Genomic DNA, 20,376 nt, shown 5'->3' on the forward strand with positions numbered 1-20,376 from the left:
TCCAGTAAAATTCCAAACTCCCCAGTAAAATTCTGCAACCTCATTACGTCACAGTGTAAATCTGAATAGATATATTAACCAAAATACTACATTTTCATACCATAAAGACTGGTTGATATAACAGGGAATGGAGTTTTCCAGGAGTGGGATGGCTTTAGCTCACAACCAGCCTCCACCGCTGGCTCACTGGGCATGTCCAGCCCCATCTGTATGGAATGTGACCCCTTGGAAGGCTGGGGAGTGTGGTAGGCGGGATTTCCCCGGGTGTGAGAGGACCCCACACCGGGGCTGGTGTAGGACGAAGCCTCGCTCCTTCCTCCCGGATCCCCGCGGAACGATCGCTCCCGCCACGTTTTGCCCCCTGCGCGCCGCCGTAGCCGTTGCCATGGCGACCGGCCCAGCGGCCAGAGGCCCGCGGAGGCGCCGGGAGCTGCCGTGGAGGCCTCAGCCGGGGCCCCCGCGCCCTGCCTGGGCATGAGGCAGGGCCGGGGCCGCTGTCAGCCGCTTCTGCGGGGAGAAGGTGAGGGGTGGGAGGTGGTGGAGTGCGGGAGGGGTCTACGCGGCTCTCACCAGAATGGCTGCCCGGGAACGCGCTCACCCGACCCCGGCCCCTGGTGCCCGTGCGTCCTGGTGCCTCTCTCTCTGTCTACCCTGACAGTGACTTCATGCCTTGTTTTTTATACTCAGTGTTTTTTTGGAGCTGGATAGAAAGGCGTTACGGGCATACTCTCTGTGGGTTTTGTGACAGGTAGCTCAAAGTGATGCACGAGCAAGTTTTCAACAGCCTAACGAGAAAAGGATTACATGGTTGGTAATGATTTCTCATCAGTGATGAGCCAGTTGCCATGTAACAACTTAAATGATGAATGCAGGCAGATACTGCTAATTGCTTTGAAGGGTGAAGTTAGGAATTTTTTATTCCAGCCTGCCTGTTGATAAGACTGTGCTGATGAGCATAAATTACATTCTCGGCTATTCTTACCCACTCTTCTACCAGTTGACTGAAAAAGACATTTCCAGCCCTTCGCCTGGGTCTGAAGGGCTGTTGGCATACCAAGCTTGGAATTGTCCTGCTCACTCTTTCAGCATGTTGCCATGCTTGCTCTCTTCCACCCCTGTGGCATTGTTCTGGCACTGGAACCATTATCAAAAATACCACAAGTGAGCCAGAGACCTCCTCCTTTTCTTTCATCACTCTCCTGTGCATGTTAGTCAGACTAATTGAAGTTGTTTATCATGTTAGACGTCAATTTCGCATCCTCTTTAGTTACTAAGGAAGGCTCAGAGTGCTGCAGAGGTACTTTGAGTCAGCTCAGGTCCAGCAGAGCTCCTTTGTGCCGGTTTTGGATGCTGCCCCTGATCTACTGCCTGGTTTGCTCTCCCTGGTATCTCAAGTTTTCCATGAAGCAGAGCAGCCCAACTCTCTGTTATTAGAAACTCTCCTGGCTTTGTGGCAGGTGAAAAGCAGCATCTAATAATCCACCACTAAGTCAAAAAAGGAGAACTCGCTTCTGAGCTTAGAGCTGTTTCTCCTCGCATGTGCCATCATTTTAGTCTCTCTAACTTTGTCCACCTTGGAGCATATCTCCAGCACCAGCGCTCAGTCACAGTACTTTTGTATCATGTCATTTCATTTTCCATTTTTGATTTCTGTAGATGAATATCTGCAATAAACCTCATAATAAGATAGCTCCAGAGGATTTGGGTGAAGCTGTCCCTGAGGTGAAGGTCCAACGCGCTCGAAGAAATGGCTGGAGCTGGCCCCTGCACCTGTTCCAGATCATTGCCTGGCTGCTGTTCCTCTTCTATGCGCTAGTTGGCTTTGGAATCCTGGTTCCTCTCCTGCCCCGCCACTGGCTGCCCGCTGGTTATATCGTATCCTTGGGTCTAGAGGAGAACGTGGGCTGGTACAAACTGTCACTGGGGGGTTTTGACAGTACTTGTTAGGTAGCACAGAAAGCATAGGAGAAAAGCACCTGAGCCAGATATATTCTTCTGAACTGTAACCATCATCCTGATCTTCTTCTGACTATTAAAAACAGTTGCTTTGAGATCCTCACTTTAGGTCACTGATGTTCTGCTTGTCTGCTTCATCACTCTCTATTAAGGTCACTACCCTTGCCTCCGATGCTCTTCTGCTCCCTGCTTCTGCCTATGTGTCTCCTTTGCTTTATATTATTCTTCTACAAGTCTGCTGCAGGGTTTGAAGAAATTCATACTAAAAAAGCCCCTCCTGAAACATCCTTGTCGTGAAGGCAGCCCCACCTCTCTGTGCTGACTGGATGAGTCTTGAAAGGCAGCTTTACATGCTCGTGGTTGTATGGTGGGTTGCTTGTGATGGCTCACAGTGGATGTTCTCCCTGGGCCCTCTCCTGTATTCAGTAGAAAATCTGGGAGTGACAGTCAAGGTGGTGTGGTGTGAACCTCAGAGGAGAGGTCTCCTATGCGACAGTCTTGAGCAGCAGTTAATACACATATGATGAAGAGAGTGAAGGGTCTAGAGGAGAGGACACATGGCTTGTTCAGCCTGGAGCAGCTGGGGAGCAATCCCAGTGCTCCCAATACTCCCAGTGCCACCTGTACTATCGCCCAGGGAAGGAACTTCCTCAAGACCAGGCCTTGTTCTGAAGAGATGGGATGTGCACTTATCTGTAAGTCAGATATATAAATGATATGCCTCTAAGTCTTTGATGTGTTTGGGATGATTTTGCTTATGATTTAGTTTTTACACTTGCATGATTTAGACATGAATGTAATTAGCTCAGTGGTCTTGCATCTACTTAGCTTGCTCAAATCCTTGATATTATCACAGTTCAAACCTCGTGAATTTGCCTACCAAATATCTTCATAATGCAATCTAAAGTTACTCTTAATTCAACAGATTAATATTTCCTCAAGTTTTACTTCCAGTTAATAAAGCACTAATGTCTCTTTTGTGTCAAAGGCAAATCCCTTCCTGTTCTGCTCCACCAGCCATCAGAGCTCCAGTGAGCTGGACCTCTCAAAGGCCTCCTTTTTTAACTTACTGCATTGATCTATTTTCCATGGGTCTTAGTATGATCAACGATGTGCACATCTGGGTGTATAGAAACAGTGACAAATCCTGAGTCCTGTCTGTAAATTGTGTAGGAGCCTACTTTAAAGGTGTGCTCCTCTTCCTTGGAATTCTGGCTAAGGAAAAGGAAATCAAGGTAATCAATACTACTTCCTTGATGTGACTTTTTTTTCTTGGAAGTCTGATCTTGTGAAAGGGCATATGCACAGCCTTAACCACTCTCCTTTCCAAGGAGTCTGTATGGACTAAGAAACTTGGACCTATGTCAGCAGTCTGCACTTGGGGTCAGATTCTGGTAAGTCAAGGTAACTTTTTAAAACACCCTGTGCTAGGAAGGACACTTCTGCAAGGCAGAGTGGTACATAATGAGGAGGGATGGTCCTGTAGATTTTGTTGTCTTTTTCCAGAGGACATTTATTACAAGTCAAACACCTCTATCAATAAAGCTCAGATTAATATGCTGCAATCTGTTACAAAGGAATTCTACATCATAAATTTCTCATCTGTGTGGGATTTGTGTGTTAAGGATTAAAAGACATGTGTTAAGTCCTTAACTGTGTACTTCAGTGTCCAGGAGTGTGTTTTATCTACCATTTAGTTGTTCATCTTACTGCAGTCTCCATTGACCCTGCGGATGCAAACGTGAGAGAAAAAAACTATCTGGGGCCTCTGGCCACCTTCAACCGTAACCAACACGCACATGTCATTGAGAACCATCACTGCCATGTCTGTGATGTAGATGTGTAAGTATCTTCTCTTTTCTTTCTACTGCTCTGTCTTCTTCACCATTGCACTTCACCACTAGTCCTTAATGTCAGACTGTAAGATTTGAAATTGAGCCCTGGACTGCTACAGTGCAAGTTAAACTTTATCTTGTGGCAGGGTTCAGGTAATTGGGTAGGGGCCTTCTGTCAAATGTGCACAGGATTTTGTGTTTTATTTCATTGCTCATGTGTGGAGAGGGCTGTAGTGTTCCATGTTCCCTGGGTGTTGGTGTTTTGCCTAAAAGTGTGTAACTTGCGTGTGTGTGTGCTTGTCTGGCTGGATGCTGACCAGTAGTAGGAAATGCTTGGAGGGCAGGCATTAAGATCAAGCTCTGTAGAACTGCTGAAGGGATTCAAATAAGAATTCAAAAATCTCCAAATTAAAAATCGTGCAGTGCCTTGAAAGGTGAATTTTGTAGTGTTTGGGATTGTGGTCCAACAGTGGCAGATGAGTTTGGGAGATAAAGTACTCCTGATGCAGAAGGTTTACTCACTATTACCAGGATCTCTGCTGCTATATCCCCCTGTGTTTGAGTCACTGAAAAGTCACAGTAGTGAGCTGATGCTGCCACACTAATGCCACCCTTCCTTTGGCAGGAGTGCCAAGTCAAAGCACTGTGGAACTTGCAACAAGTGTGTGTGTGGCTTTGATCATCACTGCAAATGGCTCAACAACTGTGTGGGAGAAAGGAATTACTGGTAAGAGCTTGGGATTGTGACAGAAGCATAACACTGCATTAATGATGTGGCTCCTTCTCTTTCCAAGGTTCTCCTGTAGCTCAGTCCAGTCGGTATTTAGCCATGCAGAACCACTTTTCTTTTATCCCCTGGCTGAATAGAATCAGTCATGAGAAAATTAGGCAGAAAATACAAGCATAATCATGACATTCAAATAACCAGGGATAAAATTCCTAAACTTAGAATGTTGTAGCTGAACATCTGTAAGTTAAAACAGAGAACATAGAGTTATTATGTGGTATTAGGAAAAGCTTACAGGATGTTAAGTGGGTGTCCTTAGTGCTTCTGAGAGCTGGAGTAGAAATGGAACCATGATGGTGCTGTTCCGATCTGAAACAACCTGCATCCAGATCACATGCTTTCCCTATGAGACCTGCCAGTTGGCAGCATATAGGGACCTCTAATCCATGCCAGGTTTCAGATAAGAGTAAGGAGACTATCACTGATGCTTCTCAGTTTACTTTCCTGCACTAAAACTCCATGGAAAGCAAAGTGGTGGTGTTGTTGGGTGCCATGTTACACTGCCTTCTGATTTTGTGCAGGGAGCTCTTTGTCTGTCCTAGATATACTTGACTGTTTTGTAACCGTGGTTGCAGTAAAGGGTCACAGTTTAGTCCCTCAGGGTAACAAAAAATAAGTAAAGCTGTTCACCATTATCTATCAAAAGTGTAAGAAAGCGTGACAGTAATTTGAGATAGCTGTCTCTATCTTTTATTAGAGGCTGGGATATTGAATTGTATGTGTGATGTTATTGAAGCCACTGAGACCTCTCTCCTTCCTGGCAGGCTCTTTTTGAACAGTGTGCTGTCTGCCATTCTGGGCCTGGGGCTTCTGCTGCTCGTTGCTTTCTACGTCTTTGTGGAGTTCTTCGTCGACCCCACGGTGCTTCGCTCTGACCAGCACTTTGATGGTACAGCAGTGCTTCACATGAGCATCCTGGGAATCAGCCAGCATGTCTTGATGAGGGTTTGGATTCTGTGAGCTCTTCCACTGAGGAGGAGCTCCATTCTTTACTGCTTCAATGATATATTTCTGTTAGAGTATCTCTGCTCAGCTGGATGGAATGTCTTTCCTTACAGATCTAATTGCTCTTCCTAAAAGCCCTGCAGGCACCAGATTTCTTAGGCCTCCAGGGCACAATGGGTCTGCAGCTACTTTTGAGTTAACAAGATTTCCATAAAGTAAAGTTTATTTAGAGATAATTCATACCTGGACAATCTGCTTACCTCCAGCTCTGTTTGTTTTACAGCTCTGAGGAACCACATGGACCGCTGGTTTGTGTTTCTTCCTGCATCTCCTGTTGAGACTCGGGCACCTGCCATTTTGGTCACAGCTGGGATTTTTATTCTTCTGAGCCTAGTGACCATGATCCTGCTGGGCCACCTCTTGACCTTTCACATCTATCTCTGTAGGTGTTTTGTTCCTGTCATCTACACCCCCATTTCATTTTTGCTTAGCTTCTACTCATCCTGCATTCACTGTGTGTTCACCTGTGTCACTAATATACACCGATTGTGCAAGATTGCCGTTGAAAAGGTACAAAATTGGGATTTAACATTATATTTCTGAGTTTCCCCCACTCTCAGGTAGGCTTATCAGTGCATGTGTAATGTGGAACTTGTGTTGGGCCTCTGCAGCCATGTTTAAGCTATGTTTTCCTGAAACTGAAAGCGCATGGGAGAGTATTGGAGAGGCCAGCTGGGATGAACTGGTCAATCCCAGCTTGGTGCCGGTGATGGCAGATTCAGATTGATTTTGCATATGGCCTTTGTGAGTCTCCTCACTGTGCTCCCCAGGACTTCTGTTGTGTGAGAGAGCATGTATTTCCCTTACCCCAGAGAAATGGGGATGTACTGAGTTAAATTTCTGACTGGAGCACTGCCATCCAGGTTAAGGTCCCTTTATGGAAATTCTACCATATTGATACAAGAAGACTTGTGTAATTTAGAGGAAGAGGCTTTCAGAAAGCCTCCTCTTTAGATCTACTGCTTGTTTCACTGTCAAGAAAGGATATTTATGTTTGTTTATGTACAGATGGGCATCAAAAACCTTTTTTCAGCCATCGTCTAAAATTAAGCCAATGCTTTTTGGCTGCTGATGAAAGTAACGATAGGGAAAGATCTTACATTTGCAGTAGTTGGTGGTGCCAGAACTAGGGAAGAAGGGATGTGGTGGAAGAGAAGTGAGGACAGCGGTTACAGAGGATCCTTGGATGGATTTTCAGGTTCTCAGTTAACAGACCTACAGATGCCAACACAAACTAGGTCAGCACAAACCAGCACAGCTCCAGAAGCAAAACAGTTGCACTGCTGAAGTGTAGTGTTCGATAGGTGAGTGTTCCTCAGCTGGCATGGACAGTGCACTCAGTGAGGACACTGACAGTCGTTTTCCTTCTAGAGCCTCTTTGAGCTTGACTGAAATTTGGGCACACTGCAATTTTACTTCCTTGGCAGAATTGACAGTTGGCCTTTCTGGGTCAATGTCACTGCCTGGAGATGTAAAAGGTTGATCTAGCACCGTGGAAAGACAAAAGCATAACAAAGCCGGGGTCACTACAGGTAGGTATCTTCTGGATGGAAAAGGAATATTCAGTTTAGTCCTGAGTGATATTTATCCTGTCCTTGTGTACAGCTTCCACAAGAGGGTGCTCCCTGCCTGAGACAGTGACCTGCTTTATCTGCCAGACAGAAACCTCCGTTGTGTACCACTAGTTCTGCTCTGGGCTTGGGGGAGATTTTGCTGCTCTTGTCTTGGGGTGATTCTTTCTCCTTTTTCAGAATAAATTTAGAGCCAAATTAACTTCTACTTTTGGTCTAATTCTAAATCTTTATTACTAACATAGAAACAGAATTATTGCTTTTTTTTTTTTTAAGAATTAATTACATTATAATCTGCTGCCCTAATGAAACTGTTCCCAGCTGTGCAGAATGTAGTGTGTAAGCCCTTGCTTTAAAGAGGGATGTTACCACCCTGAAGCCTATATGGTGTGCTTCATATGCGTATGCATTGCACTTAACCACTGCATTTGCACTTACAGCTGGGTTTCAGGGAGATAGACAAAGTATGTCTGAACTTAAACTCCTCTTATTTCGTACCTGTAATTGTTAATAGTCTCCTCTGAATGCTTTAAGGTAGACAGTGTTGTAATGAACTGTCTACCCTCTTTTGGGACTAGAAATACACTTTACCAATTCAAATGTAATTACTGTTGGTCACTGTTTTTCCAGTAATTAAATTACAGAAGTTAAATAGCACCCATGTGAGTGGTACTGCCCTTAGGCTTCCCATAAAAAATGGCTTAAGTCAGGTACGACTGAAAATTTAGTATCTAGTTTTGTTACAAGCACAGTGAAAATTTCAGAGTTACTCTCCTGGGTTTAATTACTACTCACTGTGATCACTCAAAGGAAGTAGGTTATTCTCAAAATAGTAGGTCCATGTATTCAAAATTACTAGTCCTGATTCAGACTCAGTTCTAGAGGCATTTGGTGAAGCAGGGCACTTCAATACTGTGAGGCTGATAGCAGAATAAAAAAAAAATAGTAGGGAATAGGAAGGGAATATAGGAAAGCATATAGGGTTATTCACAGACTGTGATCGTATTTTGCACGTTATGTGCTGCAGTGTTATGTGGCCAAAAAATGAAGTATTTTAACTAAATAGCTCTATTAAAATATTTAAAAAGTTACACTGTAAGTATTCAGAAACCGACAAAATCTAAATTAAAAATGGTTGATAAGCCTTTCCTTATGAAGCAATATTCTGTTTTTCAAAGAAAGCAAAGGGTGCCATTCTAGGAGCACTTGCCAGCAGCCTGCACTGTCCCTGTTAAGTAATCACTTGGCTGCAGACTCACATTCATCTCTATGTTCTCTCTTCCTGGCCAAAAAGATCCTGAATTTTTATTTCTTCATAAGGTGATTGCTTTAGCAGAGGGGCACCTCTCCTCTGCTCTCCCCCACTTCTCTGTGAAGCAGTCCTGTGTTCAGGGCATGGTTTTGAGAGGTAAGATATCACTGATGAAAACATCTTCAGGTAGAGGGAAGATTTTAGTCCAGATGATCCTAGGCATCTTCTTTAACTGCTGTGCTTCTGTAAAAAAAAGAGGAATAACTACCAGGCTGTGCACTAAAACCCTTCAACATCTGTTTCTAGGGTTTGTTCTCTAAAACTACTTAAGGTCATTATGGGAAGAATGTCTGCGTTTTAGACTCTCATAAGATTTTGGGTCTCATGAAGAAACCAAGTTGCTCAGAAATGTCACATGCTTTTGGTCATTCATGGGAGCAGATGTGTTTGCATGGGGACCTGGAGAGCTCATAAAGTCAGGGACATGTGAACTCTGGGCACATCTGTTTGGCACGAAGCAAGCTGTGCATTTGGTACTCTCTGGTTTGCACATTAAGTGTCTCAGTCACTACAGTACACACTAACCTGCTCAATTTCTTCTCTCCATTTAGCACCACATACCTTCCGATTGCTCACTGAGCTTTTTGTACAGTACAGATCTTACCCCTGTTGGACATGAATAATGGATTTGCTCTGAAATGAACTGAACAAATTGCTATAGAAGGCTGTACCATTCTAGGAGACTTTAGAATAGCAGGACTTTAAGAAAGCATTGTGATGGTGACAATAAAGATTATAGTAGGATGTACAGTGCACAGGTACTTTTGGCTTAGATTATCAGTTTTTCATGTTTATAGTTACTGTTTGATTGTACAGTCATCCAGCCTGCTTGTGTAAGTGCAGTCAGGGAGGGGCCTTTCCTGTGCTGACAGGTCTCTTTTGTCCCTTTCAGTGTGGCACAAGCTGTCTACGTACGAGTACATCCTGCAGCAGCGTCCCCAGCAGCAGCCAGACAAGGTGGACAAGAAACAGGAGTCTTGTTCCTCCCAAGTGAGACCCAGTCAGGTACTCATCCTACTTTCAGTCCATTTCTCAAAAACAGTCTTGCTTGTTTGCAGTGTAAACTTTGCTTCACTTTCTTCAGCTCCATATTTTAAAGGCAGTTGCTAGAGATAAGACTTCAGACATACTTTGATGGAGTTGAGTAGGATGTGAGAGAGCGCAAGGCCTGTAATTCCATGAACACTTTAGGTGTAAGCAAGTACTGCTTTCAAAGGAATCAATCCCACCCACTCTCTTCCTCCACCACTTGTTTTGGGCCCTGCACTATCTTGTCTCTTCTGCCAGCACAGCTGTTCGTTAGGACAGGGTGGGGGAACTCATCTGAGTAACAATAAACTTTATTAAAAAAATAGTTGAGCTGGCCCAGCTCCCTCCCATTTGGTTCACCAAGCAGTCACATAAATGCCTGGCTTAGCACAAATGAGGGTGACTGAAGAGTGGGAAGAATCCTGTCCCTAAGAAGGACAGGACCATCTGTTTGGGTGGCACTGCACATCTTGGGGGCTTGTGTCATGACTTCAAGTGAGACAGGCTCTAAGGCTGGAGAAACTGGGGCTAATAATTGAGCAGCTAATAATACCAATAATTTAACCATCTTGAAAGTGAAAAGGACACCAGTTTTTAAGAAATGACCCAGATATGTGCTTTTCTTTGGAATGAGTCTATACAGTGATAAGGGTCCTTGTTATTACCATGATGTTATTACCATGTTGATCTATATCTCTGTAAAAAGAGTTCTACAAGCTCTTAAATGCTGCTAGACTCTGCAGAGGCAGATATATCAGGCTCTGAATTGAGAGGTTCAGTGTAATTTATTTTGCTACAAGGCAAAATAAATTATTGGATTAACTCAAATTTTGACTGAACACGTTCCGTACTGACTTTAGCAGGGGATTGAACTAAAACTTCCAGAAATTATTCCTAGTCTAAATTATTCTGTGATTCTCAGTCATGTGTAACTTTTCATTTTATGCAAGTAAATTATCTACTATACAAACAGTTCTATATTTCATAAGAAATTAATTAAATAAAAGCTTCATCCAAGTATTCTGTGTAGAGATACTGGGATCTCTCTGGGTTCATCCATAGTTCTTCCCTGTCAAAGCAAAGGGGAAAGTGAGCTCATTCAGTTTTGTATAATATGAAGATTTTCATATATATTTTTTACTGTTTCGGAAAAGTTGAACTTCCAGTTTAAACAGAGGTTTCCATAACAACAAAAATATTTGGCACTTTGTTTCACAGAGCTTTGCTTACTATGAAAATTAAAGCAATAATAAAGCATTAGCTCTAATCATCTCATTACTGAATTTTAATTAATACTTAAAATGTATTTGAACAGGGGTGGACTTCATGTATGTGTGCACATTTGGGGATTGGCATTCAATGATGGTCTCCTGTCTGCACTGGTTCTTATGTAGAAATGTGTGAATATGGTTAATTTGAAGCAGCAAGCCTGGAAGGAGCAGGGTGAAAAGGAGTTTGATGTTTCAGGACTGCAGTTAGTACCTTGGGGAACAAGAAAGACTGGATGATGCCCAGTAACATTGTTAAGAAAAATGTTAACCCACCAGATTTTCCTTGTTTCTTACATAGCAACCAGAGATAAACACAAACAAATAGATTGGAGTAGGAGGACACCAAGTGACTTGCCTTTTGTGAGCTGTGTTGAATACAGCCTTCTTTAGCTTGAACACTGCAACCCTTTGTAATTGATCCAACATGTTGTAAGCATAAAATGGAAATCATCCTCTTCCCACTTTTGTCTGAACTGTTCATTCATTTTAGGGACTAAGAAGAAACATGCATTTCCCCTTTAATGCTTGTTTTTGAGCCTTATTCAAGCTTGGGTGTTGATTTTGGCTTCAGTTTTCCATGTAGGTCTGTGGTTAAGTCTTCGGCTATGTTCAGGTTAAAGGAGTCTTGTTCAGGATAAAGGATTCTTATGTACCTTTAGGACCCACAAAGTAAAAGCCCTAATTTTGCACATTTAAGTGGTTCAGATGTCACAAAAAATGCAAAACAGTTGGCCACATTGAGCCTTGCCTCTATTACCATACCTAAAGCAGGATGTGCAAGTAACCATTTTTTCTGTAGTCATTTGCAGTCCAAAGAAATATAAACTAAACCAAATCCTATGCTTTAATGCATAATTGCATTCATTCCAGGGAGCTGGCTTTCATATGAGGCCAGCTGGGATGTGATTCTTCTCACATTCCTAAAGCTTTGAACTTGCTTTGGAAACTGATTCAGTTTGGTGAGGTTTGATTTTAAATACTAAACACAGATTTTATTCAGCTTCCCTTACATTTTCAGTATTGTTTCTTTCTTCCAGTGTCAATGTAAGATGAACTTAGTCTTCACTCTCAGCCTCAACACTTGCAACAGACCCACTTTCCTTGGAACAAGAACATTTTTCCTGTTCAATTCTGCGTCCCCTCCAGCCAGCCAGCACTTCAGGGCACTTCCTGTCACTGAAGAGGTTGATAAGGGCAGCTGCAGTGGGCAAGGGAGCTGAATCCACCCTGGCCTTGTAAACCATGGACCTTGGGGTGGTCACAGCTGGAATTTGGTGAACGTGGCCAGGATTTGCACAGGGGCACAACTTGGGCAGTCTGTCAATCCAGCAGTCTGCTTTCAGCAGGAGCAGCAGCTGAATCCTGACAACCCAGCTGCAAAGGGTGGCTTGTCTTGATGCTGCAGTGGGAGGATGTTGATTCTCCTGTTACATGCCTGGTAGCAGAGGGAGGCTTGGAGTCTGTGCTGTGGTTGTAGTTTGTGTCACACTGTGAGAGAACATTGTATTTTCTACTGATTGAGTCTCATTTGTTTTCATAGTCAGCTCTAACGCTTTACTTTCATTTATGTGGCTGCTTTGGTTCTACATTATTTATAGAAGGCTGAAATGAACAAAATGGATTTAAAAAGGCTCTTTCATTCCCTGCTTGGAAAGAAATTGTCCATGTTTTTCTCAAGATGAATCATTTATTAAGCTCCCTTGAAATGCCAGTCCTGCAGTCCTGTTTGTGTGCTGTGGACATTGAATCCTGATTGTTTTCAGTTATTCTGTGCAGTGGGATGTCTCCTGCTGCAGCTCATTTCAGCCATGACGTGCTTTCCTCTGAAAAGACCTGCATCTCCTGGCTGTACACTCATTTGTGACTCAGGTGCATGAGGCCTGAATGTAAATCTTGATTGTAAGTGTCCCCAAGGAGCTTTGAGGAGACATTTGTGCACACTTTGTGTTCAGTTGGTGATGAGTGATGATCTGACTTGAGTTACAAATTCTAATTGAATGCATGTAGTAAATTTCTGCAGATTATTAACCTTGCACTTGGATAAATTTTTAAATCAGAAAGTCATGTTTTTGATTCCTAAACCAATCCCCTTCAAATGTTGTGTTACCATCTATAAAACAGCTGAAATTACTTTTTATTTTCTTTTCTTATTTGCCTTTCATTTTTATTCCTAATATCTGAAATTATTTCTTAGCTGCCACTGAATGTGCAGCTCCATGGATTCTTTTCTAGTTCAGAGACTGTTGCTTTGTATATAACATTTACACTACTTTTCCCACATGCTTCACTTTCCATCTTTACCTCTAGCAATATTGATTTTTTGGTGCCATTTTACTACCCTGTAATTCAATATTGCAAAGATCTTCTGCAGCTCTTTGCGGCTGGCTTTCATTTTTAATGCCTTACATCAGGGACTGTCATCACCAGGCTTCTCACTGCTCTGCTCTTTTGTTGATTGTTTATGAATTTGTTGAAGTGCAGAGGCCCTGGATCTCTCAGGAGCCCATTTGTGGCATGTCCAGCTTTGACTTCATTTTCTCAAATTTGCTGATCAGGCTGTTCAGAAAAATAGGTCTTCATGAGCTTGTTTTAGCTATTTTTGAAGCTAATGCCTATCACGTTTTAAACCCCTCCATCTTAACCTGAAAGTTACTTTAAAATATAGTTACTGCACACTGAAATACTTGCAAATAAGTTATCTTGATGATTATTCAAGTTTAAGAGCAGCTGATAAGTGGTGTCAAGGTTCTTCTGAGCATGGTTTATCCTTTTTTGATAGCAGGGCTTCATACCCTTCATCCCTTGGTACTCTGACCATCTTAACTGGGTGCTTTTGAGGGAGAACTGGGGTCCTTTCCTGTAACACAGCACTTGGATTTTGGAGGCTTATTCTTGTAAGGTTTCTGAAAATACACAGTTTTCAAGTTCAGCTGTCATTACTCTGAACTCATCTATACCTGAGGCAAATAAGCAATATATCACACTCATTTTTAAAAATCAGCAGGTCTTAGCCATACAGGATCACACCAGAAGCAGAAAACACTTAATGTTTTTCCTGTATGTTGCATGCTTCCATCTTCCTCACCTCCATTTTGCATTTAAAAGACATATTATGCATTCACTGCATAGCTCCTCAGATTGAACTGTGTAACTAATGGAAGCTTTAAGTGGTATTTTGAATGTGGTCCCAAGAAATGACTAAGTTGACCTCTGTAAGTGTGATTTGGTTTTGAGTCACATGAAATCCTGGCTGGACTAAATAAATGAATAGAAGACTTCTAATTTTGCCAGTCTTGGCTTTCCATCTTCTTAAGCAGCAGATTCCTGCTGTGCTACCTGTAAGGACAAAAAAAATGTCTGCCATGAGGAAAAAGAATACATCTGTAATGAAAATCCCTCTTCTCCCCTCTGTGTTCGTATTAGTCTGAAAATGTTTGGGTTTGGGTTTTTTTTCCAGGAAGCAGACTTATTGTCAGGTAATCCTGGCTATACAGACCCTGGAATTCAAGTAGAGGAATTCTCAACAGTAACTTCAGGAAAAAGGTGAGAAAAGTCGAGGATAAGATCCTCCCAGCAGCATGTGTGGTGAATGGGAAATTGTTATCAAGGTCACTGGTGGGGCCTAAGACAAAAGTACTTAGGAGGATAGGGAGCACCAGTATTTTGACCAAGGCATGGTGAAATCTTTGAGTTTCAGGAGGGTAAATACTTGCAGGAATACTTTCCTTCCCTCCCCTGGGAAAATACAGTTCCTAGAATACTCTCTTTAGGCCGTTTTATATTAAATATTTTATATGAAACAGATTTCTATTAATTGTTTTATATTAAAATGATTTCAAGGCTGCCTGATTTGTTCTGTAACTCCTATATTGAGCTCATTATAGTTACATGATTTCAGGTTGTCCAGAGATGCATCACAACAGTTACAAGTTTATAACACAGGCAAGCACTCAGGGGAAAACAGGATCCTTGCCTCTTAATGAATCCTTTCCTGTTAACTTATGTCCCTGGAGATTTCCTTCTTATTTTGCACAGTTGTGCAGGAAAAGTTCCCCTGCAGTTTTGCTGGGAATGTTGGGTAAGGCAGGGGAGGCTGTGGTCAGGCTGGTGTTTTTGTGCAAGCAAAGAGGGCATCAGACTTAAGTCCTGTCTTAGGGAATCACTTTGTGTGTCTGCTGTGTTTTTAGCTTTCCAAAGCTCTATGTACACAAGCAAGAAGGTGACCCCAAGCAGAGCTCATCCCCTGAGCCCCCATCTCTTCACTCTGTGGCCCCTTCCCAGGTAAGGAGGATTTGCCACACACCCAACCTGCTGCTGACAACTCACCCAGGCCATGCTCACTCTAGAGCAGGCTGTGCTTACCCCCTGCTCACCCCCTGCCTCCCCTCAGTGTGTGTCTGCAGTTGTGGCTGTGCCCTGCAGTCACCAAATCCAGGTGATGTTCTCCTGTCTCTGCTTACAGGCCTGATTAGAGCTATCCTACAGTTCCCTCATAAGCTCACAGCTGTAACACAGCTGTAATCCAATGCCTTGCTGCCCCAGTGCAGCTCAGTGACTCTGTCTGTACTGTTTGTTGATGGAAGAAGCTCTGCATGTTACTGTAGAGCAAAATCCAACAGTTTAAATGTTCAGATAAAGCACCTGCCCAGGGAAAGATGGTGTGTGTGGATGTGGAGCTTGAGTGTATGGAACAGCTCTCCAAAGTCTTGGACTGGGCTCCTGAGATTCATGTATCTGCATCCACATGTTCTCTCCTCTTGCTCAAATGGCAGGTGGTGGTGCTTTTCCTCTCCTCCAAGCTTATTAATCAGTCTTGCCATCTAGATGGTAAGAAAAAATCCTTTTCAGCTATACTGTATTTGGGACAAGGACTGTCCCTTTCTTGGGACATCCTGTGCTTTGTGAGTTTTGGTCCCCTCTTCCAGTTTGGCTTTACAAATGCAAGTGACCAGCGTCTCATACAACCCCCAGCTTAATGAGGCAACAGCTTAATGAGGCAACTGCTTAAAGGTACCTACACACAGAGGGTCACTGTAGGCAGATAATGTGTGGGTGTGTGTTCATTAAATGCCTGTTCTCTATGACTGCTTCGTAGTAGCTCAGTCTTGAACGATAAAATATTCTTGGACTTTGGTTATACCTAGAGCTTGTTATTCAAAGTAGGAAGAATTAAAAAGAGGTAACAAGTAAAAAAATTCTCATTACTTTGGGCTGGTGAAGTGACTTCCCTTGTCTTGGGCCACTTGCTTTCACAGCAACAGAAGAAAAGAAGAAAGAAAATGCAGAAAGCTTCTTCCTCAGCAACGGACAGCAGATGTAAAGCACATGGTACACCTCAGCCCTCCTTCCCAGATCCCCAGTCAGGTGAGAGTGCACCAGTCAGCTTCTCTGCTGAATTTGGCATAAATATATGTATGATTTGCTTTAACTCTAGTGGATCAGGCATAGCAGAGTTCCTGAGCTTGTTGATGTGTTTGTGGGGCTGAGAGATCTCTCTCCCCTTAAGCTTTCTTCTCCCTTTATTTCCATCTGCAGAGTTCCCAGCCATGGCTGCTGCCACCTCACCTTCCCACAGCCTTCACCTCTTAGTGCCAGCTTTTCCTCTGAGAGCTGCTGTGTCCCCCAGTAGCATGGGCCTCATCCAGGCAGCAGGACTCCCTGCTGACTATCACTCAGAGTCTGCTGAGTCCATGGATGAGATTCCTGTGGCTCAGACTCACCTTGGGGACACAGTCCTTCAAGGGTCTCCTAAGAATAACTCAAGCAACTCTCAACATTATCCCTTGTCCACAGACAATCCCAGAGGAGTCAGGAGGAAGAATCTGTACTCTGAGCACAAGAGCAAAAGGAGAAGCTGCCAACAGGACAGACATGTGGAACGAGACCTGGAACTTTTTTCTAAGATGCCTGCTGTCTTTGTAAGTAAGAGCAGTGGAGAACCTCTTGTCCCTCAGCCCCAGCCCAGTGAGAGCACGTCCGAGCCTGACCACAGAAAATGCACCAGCAAGCAGCGTGTGGGCACATATGATCCATGCTCAAAGGACATAAGGACAAGCACCACAGCGGCCTAGGGATCATCCTTCCAAAGCCATGGCCTTTGGGAACGGCATTAGTGCTGTGTAGAGGCCTACAGGACTCGCCCCTCACTGTGCACGTGCTGTCAGGCTGCAGTGGGACATTTCTCATCCTCAACCAAAGGCAGGAGGCAGCAAGGTGGCAAACCTGAGGTAGACTTGTTGCTCAAGAGAGCTCAAGTGCTTTCGCTGGGAAAGGGCCCACCCCTCTGGGCCCTCTGCACACTTGGTACTGCAGTAACTTCACAGCAGAGTGTATGGGGAAGAACAAGGCTGCACCTCTGCCATTCCCTGCACCCTGAAAGCTGTATTTCCCATCTGCCTGCACCCTGTCAGTCTTTGGATCATGCTCAGGGGCTTCAGCAGGTGGTCAGGGAGTAACCTCAGGATTGCCCCATCCCTATACCGCTCTCCACTGTGCACCTTCAAGCCAAGTCCACCGCCAGCATGTTCTCTGTAAGGCAGCATAGTTTGGCCTGCTCCCCCTTCCCAGCAGTCTGGGGTGCCCCATGCTGCAGCATTCTCTTCAGAAGTTTTGGGATACAGCAGGCCCTGAAACCTTTCCAGTTCCTGAGCTGCCAGATCTGCGTTAGTCCACAGCCAAGCCTGAGGTATGTGTAGTGCAGAAAGATCCCACAGCAGACGGGGGCACATGGCCAGTGCCTTGAGCCACAGCACCCTGTGCTGGGGGTGAGCTGCAGAGAGCTGTCTGGGTTACCATCCTAGAGCTCCTGGGCTCTCCCTGCCCTTGTGGCTTCCCCAGGCAGCATGCCCCGTTCCAGATTCCTGGCTGAGTGCTGGGGCTGGTCTTCCAGCAAGCCCAGATCTGCCTAGCAGCCAGCTAATCTCAGAGCCCAGATAGCAGCTACACACACGTCTCCATGGGCTTTACCACTGGCATGGCCATGTCTAACAGGATTTGGCACAGCCCTGAGCAGCAGCACTGGTGTGGCTGGATGCACATTTCCAGACATCCCCAGCACATCACCCTGCTGATTCTGTGAACAAACAGGTGCACCAGCAAAGAAAAGGAAGCCAGGGGAGTCTTCATCACTCTTCCAAATGTTTTGATGCATGGAAGGCACAACTGACCTTTCTCCAGGCTATGGTAGGTGCCAATTAGGGAAGGAAAGGACAAAGCAGGGTGCTGTGAGAGTCAAGCTAAGCTGTTCTCCCCTTATCTAGCTCAGTCTGAGACCATTCCTTAGAACTGGGTCAGAGCAGGACAGGGGATCGGGGGACAAGGGCTCTTTGGGCACAGCCAGCACTGGACAGGCAGGCTGGACTCCCAGCCTTGGTGGGAGAGACTAGCCTGGGAGAAAGACTTGCAGGTGTTTTAAAGGGCTGCCTTAACACTGTTCTCTGTTGTCTGATTTTTGTCTCCTGAAAGAACTGGGATGAGGAGCTTTGACTCTTCATCAAATTACATGATCTGTTGATCAGAAAAAGTGAAGTCTCATGTAGCTGTTGAAGTAATTTTGTCTCAGTTTGCAGGAAGGGCTGGCCTGTGGTCACACTCCTTGCAGCTTCCCTGGCTGCTGTGGCCAGTGGTACCTGCTGGCCGTGTGACCCTTTAGAAAAGCAGGTGAGTGTGGGCCAGCAGCCATGGCACTGGGTGTCTGCAGAGACCAGAGCATTGCTCACCCATGGGTCCCAGTTAGACAAAGTCCTTCCTGTTGTTTCTCCTCATGTCCACTGTCATCCAAGGAAACTACATCCTGCAGCAATGCTGGGCTCATGGTTTTCCAAGGCCAACTGTCCCTCCACCACAAAGCATTAGTAATTTCTCTGCAGCAGGTGCCCCTGAGCAGAGCTTGTGTGTTTTCTTACTCTGTCCTTGCAGAATCAGTCCCAAAATCATGTATGGAGCTCTTCAGTAGCTCTGGCCACAATAAAATTTTCTATACTCTTTGCTAAATAGTTTCCTCTTTTCTTTTGCAGCCATTCCTGGCTCTGCCCAGCTGATGATCCCCAGGCTGTTTGGTTCGCTTCTCCCCAAGCCTCCCAGAAGGGCTCAGCACTGTAACTGGTATGGGGGTGACAGCAGTCCCCTCTCCACAGGGCCTTTTGGGTGTTAGATGAGAGTGTCTTCCCTGAGGAGTAGGGATCAGACCACCTTCTCCCTGAGCTGTGTAACCCAGCCTGGTTTTTGTGCTGGAGCAGGGTGAGCACCAGAGGGAGGAGGCCCAGCCAGCTCTGCACTGTGCTGCAGAAAGGCTGCTGTGCTCTTTGGGCTGAGGGGAACTGGGTTTCCTGGGCTGTCAGATGTCCAGGGAAAGAAGGGTCACGCATGTCCTGAGGTGCCACATTTCGGGCTCAAGATGGGAGGGAAGGGGATGTCCTACAGTTTTCTGGGACATGACCCTCTCTCCAGGAGCCTGGGGCTCACCCCGAGGTTCAGCGTTTAGTCCTCCTCCCTTCCCAGGCTGTGCTCACCTGCCCCCTGTCCTACTAAGAACAGCCTGCAAGCGTCAAATTCCCCTGTCACACACAGAGATGCCCAGCTGAGAATGGTCTCTGCCCCCAGAGCCCCCAACAACCAGTGCAGAGCCCCATAAGCTGCTGGGATGTACTGGTTCTTCCCAGCCCTGCAGGATTCTCTGCAAGGTGTGGGAGCCTACCCTTTTTGTTGGAGGCCAACAGGATGCCCTGGGGACCCTGGGCAGGGACATCCTTCTGCTGCCTTCAGCTGGAACATTTGCTCCACTCTGCTGAATAACTCAAGGCTGCCAAACACGCTAAGCTGTGTCCGTGCGTTGGAGCAGCTGGGTGCTGAGCCAAGAGCCAGGCTCCGGCAGGACGGGCTCCCAGCACTGCCAGTGTTGGACTCTGATCTCCAAAAGCTCACAGGCAGCAGGAGGGTTGTGTGTGCCACATGGTGATTGAAATGGGCTGGGCTTTATGTCTTTGCCACAACCACATCAAAGGAACACTGCTGAAGATGCACAGTGGGCACCCAAGAGTGAAAATGGTGAGGTTGAGATGGTTTTAGGTCCTGGACTCTCCTTCCCAACCTTGCTTTTGTCCTCTTGGGCCTTAAATGATGCTACCCTGCAGGCTCAAGTGCAAATGGCATTTCTGCTGCTCTGCCTGAGGAAGGTCCACAGCAGACCTGTGGCAGTAAGCCAAAGGAATGAGTCCCATTAGGGTGCTGCTGCAGAGTCCAGCATGTGGGCAGAGCTGTCCTGGCCTCAGCACCAGAGGGTTGCAGTGACCACAAGCTGCAGCCCAAGACCATAAGAGAGCTGGGTTAAGGTCCTGACAGCAGAAGTCCTGATGCCTTCAGCTCAGCATTGCTGCAGACACATTGAGGTCTGACATCCTCAAGCCCCTTCACCAGCACTAAACAAAAGGTTTTTGCCAGGGTGTGAACTCTCCCATGAGCTGGAGGCAGTGCCCTGGACCAGCTGTTTCCACCACAAGACACTGTGGCTTTCTATTAGAAAGAAGCAATGATTTTCAGGATGACAGCTTTCCACAGTCCTCTGAAATCATGTCATAGTTCCTGGCCACTGTCTGGCAGCTGTGCCAGGCCC

The 20,376-nt window shown here is 45.2% G+C and overlaps 1 protein-coding gene across 1 annotated transcript; it reads left to right on the forward strand.

Annotated features, from left to right (window-relative positions):
• The first annotated feature begins 264 nt into the window (after positions 1-264).
• Positions 265-18,758, forward strand: ZDHHC1 (zinc finger DHHC-type containing 1). Its single transcript, XM_010403421.4, has 11 exons — positions 265-520; positions 1,657-1,875; positions 3,623-3,798; positions 4,417-4,518; positions 5,343-5,467; positions 5,807-5,965; positions 9,359-9,471; positions 14,224-14,309; positions 14,954-15,047; positions 16,022-16,130; positions 16,560-18,758. Exons 2-11 carry the CDS (start codon positions 1,657-1,659, stop codon positions 16,835-16,837), a joined length of 1,461 nt encoding a protein of 486 aa, XP_010401723.1. The 5' UTR covers positions 265-520; the 3' UTR covers positions 16,838-18,758.
• Positions 18,759-20,376: the final 1,618 nt, after the last annotated feature.

The sequence above is a fragment of the Corvus cornix genome, chromosome 11, assembly GCF_000738735.6.
Source record: "Corvus cornix cornix isolate S_Up_H32 chromosome 11, ASM73873v5, whole genome shotgun sequence".
Taxonomy (NCBI): Eukaryota; Metazoa; Chordata; class Aves; order Passeriformes; family Corvidae; genus Corvus; species Corvus cornix.

Coding starts and splice junctions, on each gene's coding strand:
- ZDHHC1 (XM_010403421.4), top strand. CDS start 1,657: ATGAATATCTGCAATAAACCTCATAATAAGATAGCTCCAGAGGATTTG. Junction 5,966..9,358: donor GACCTTTCACATCTATCTCT/GTAGGTGTTTTG, acceptor TGTCCCTTTCAG/TGTGGCACAAGCTGTCTACG. Junction 15,048..16,021: donor ACTCTGTGGCCCCTTCCCAG/GTAAGGAGGATT, acceptor TTGCTTTCACAG/CAACAGAAGAAAAGAAGAAA.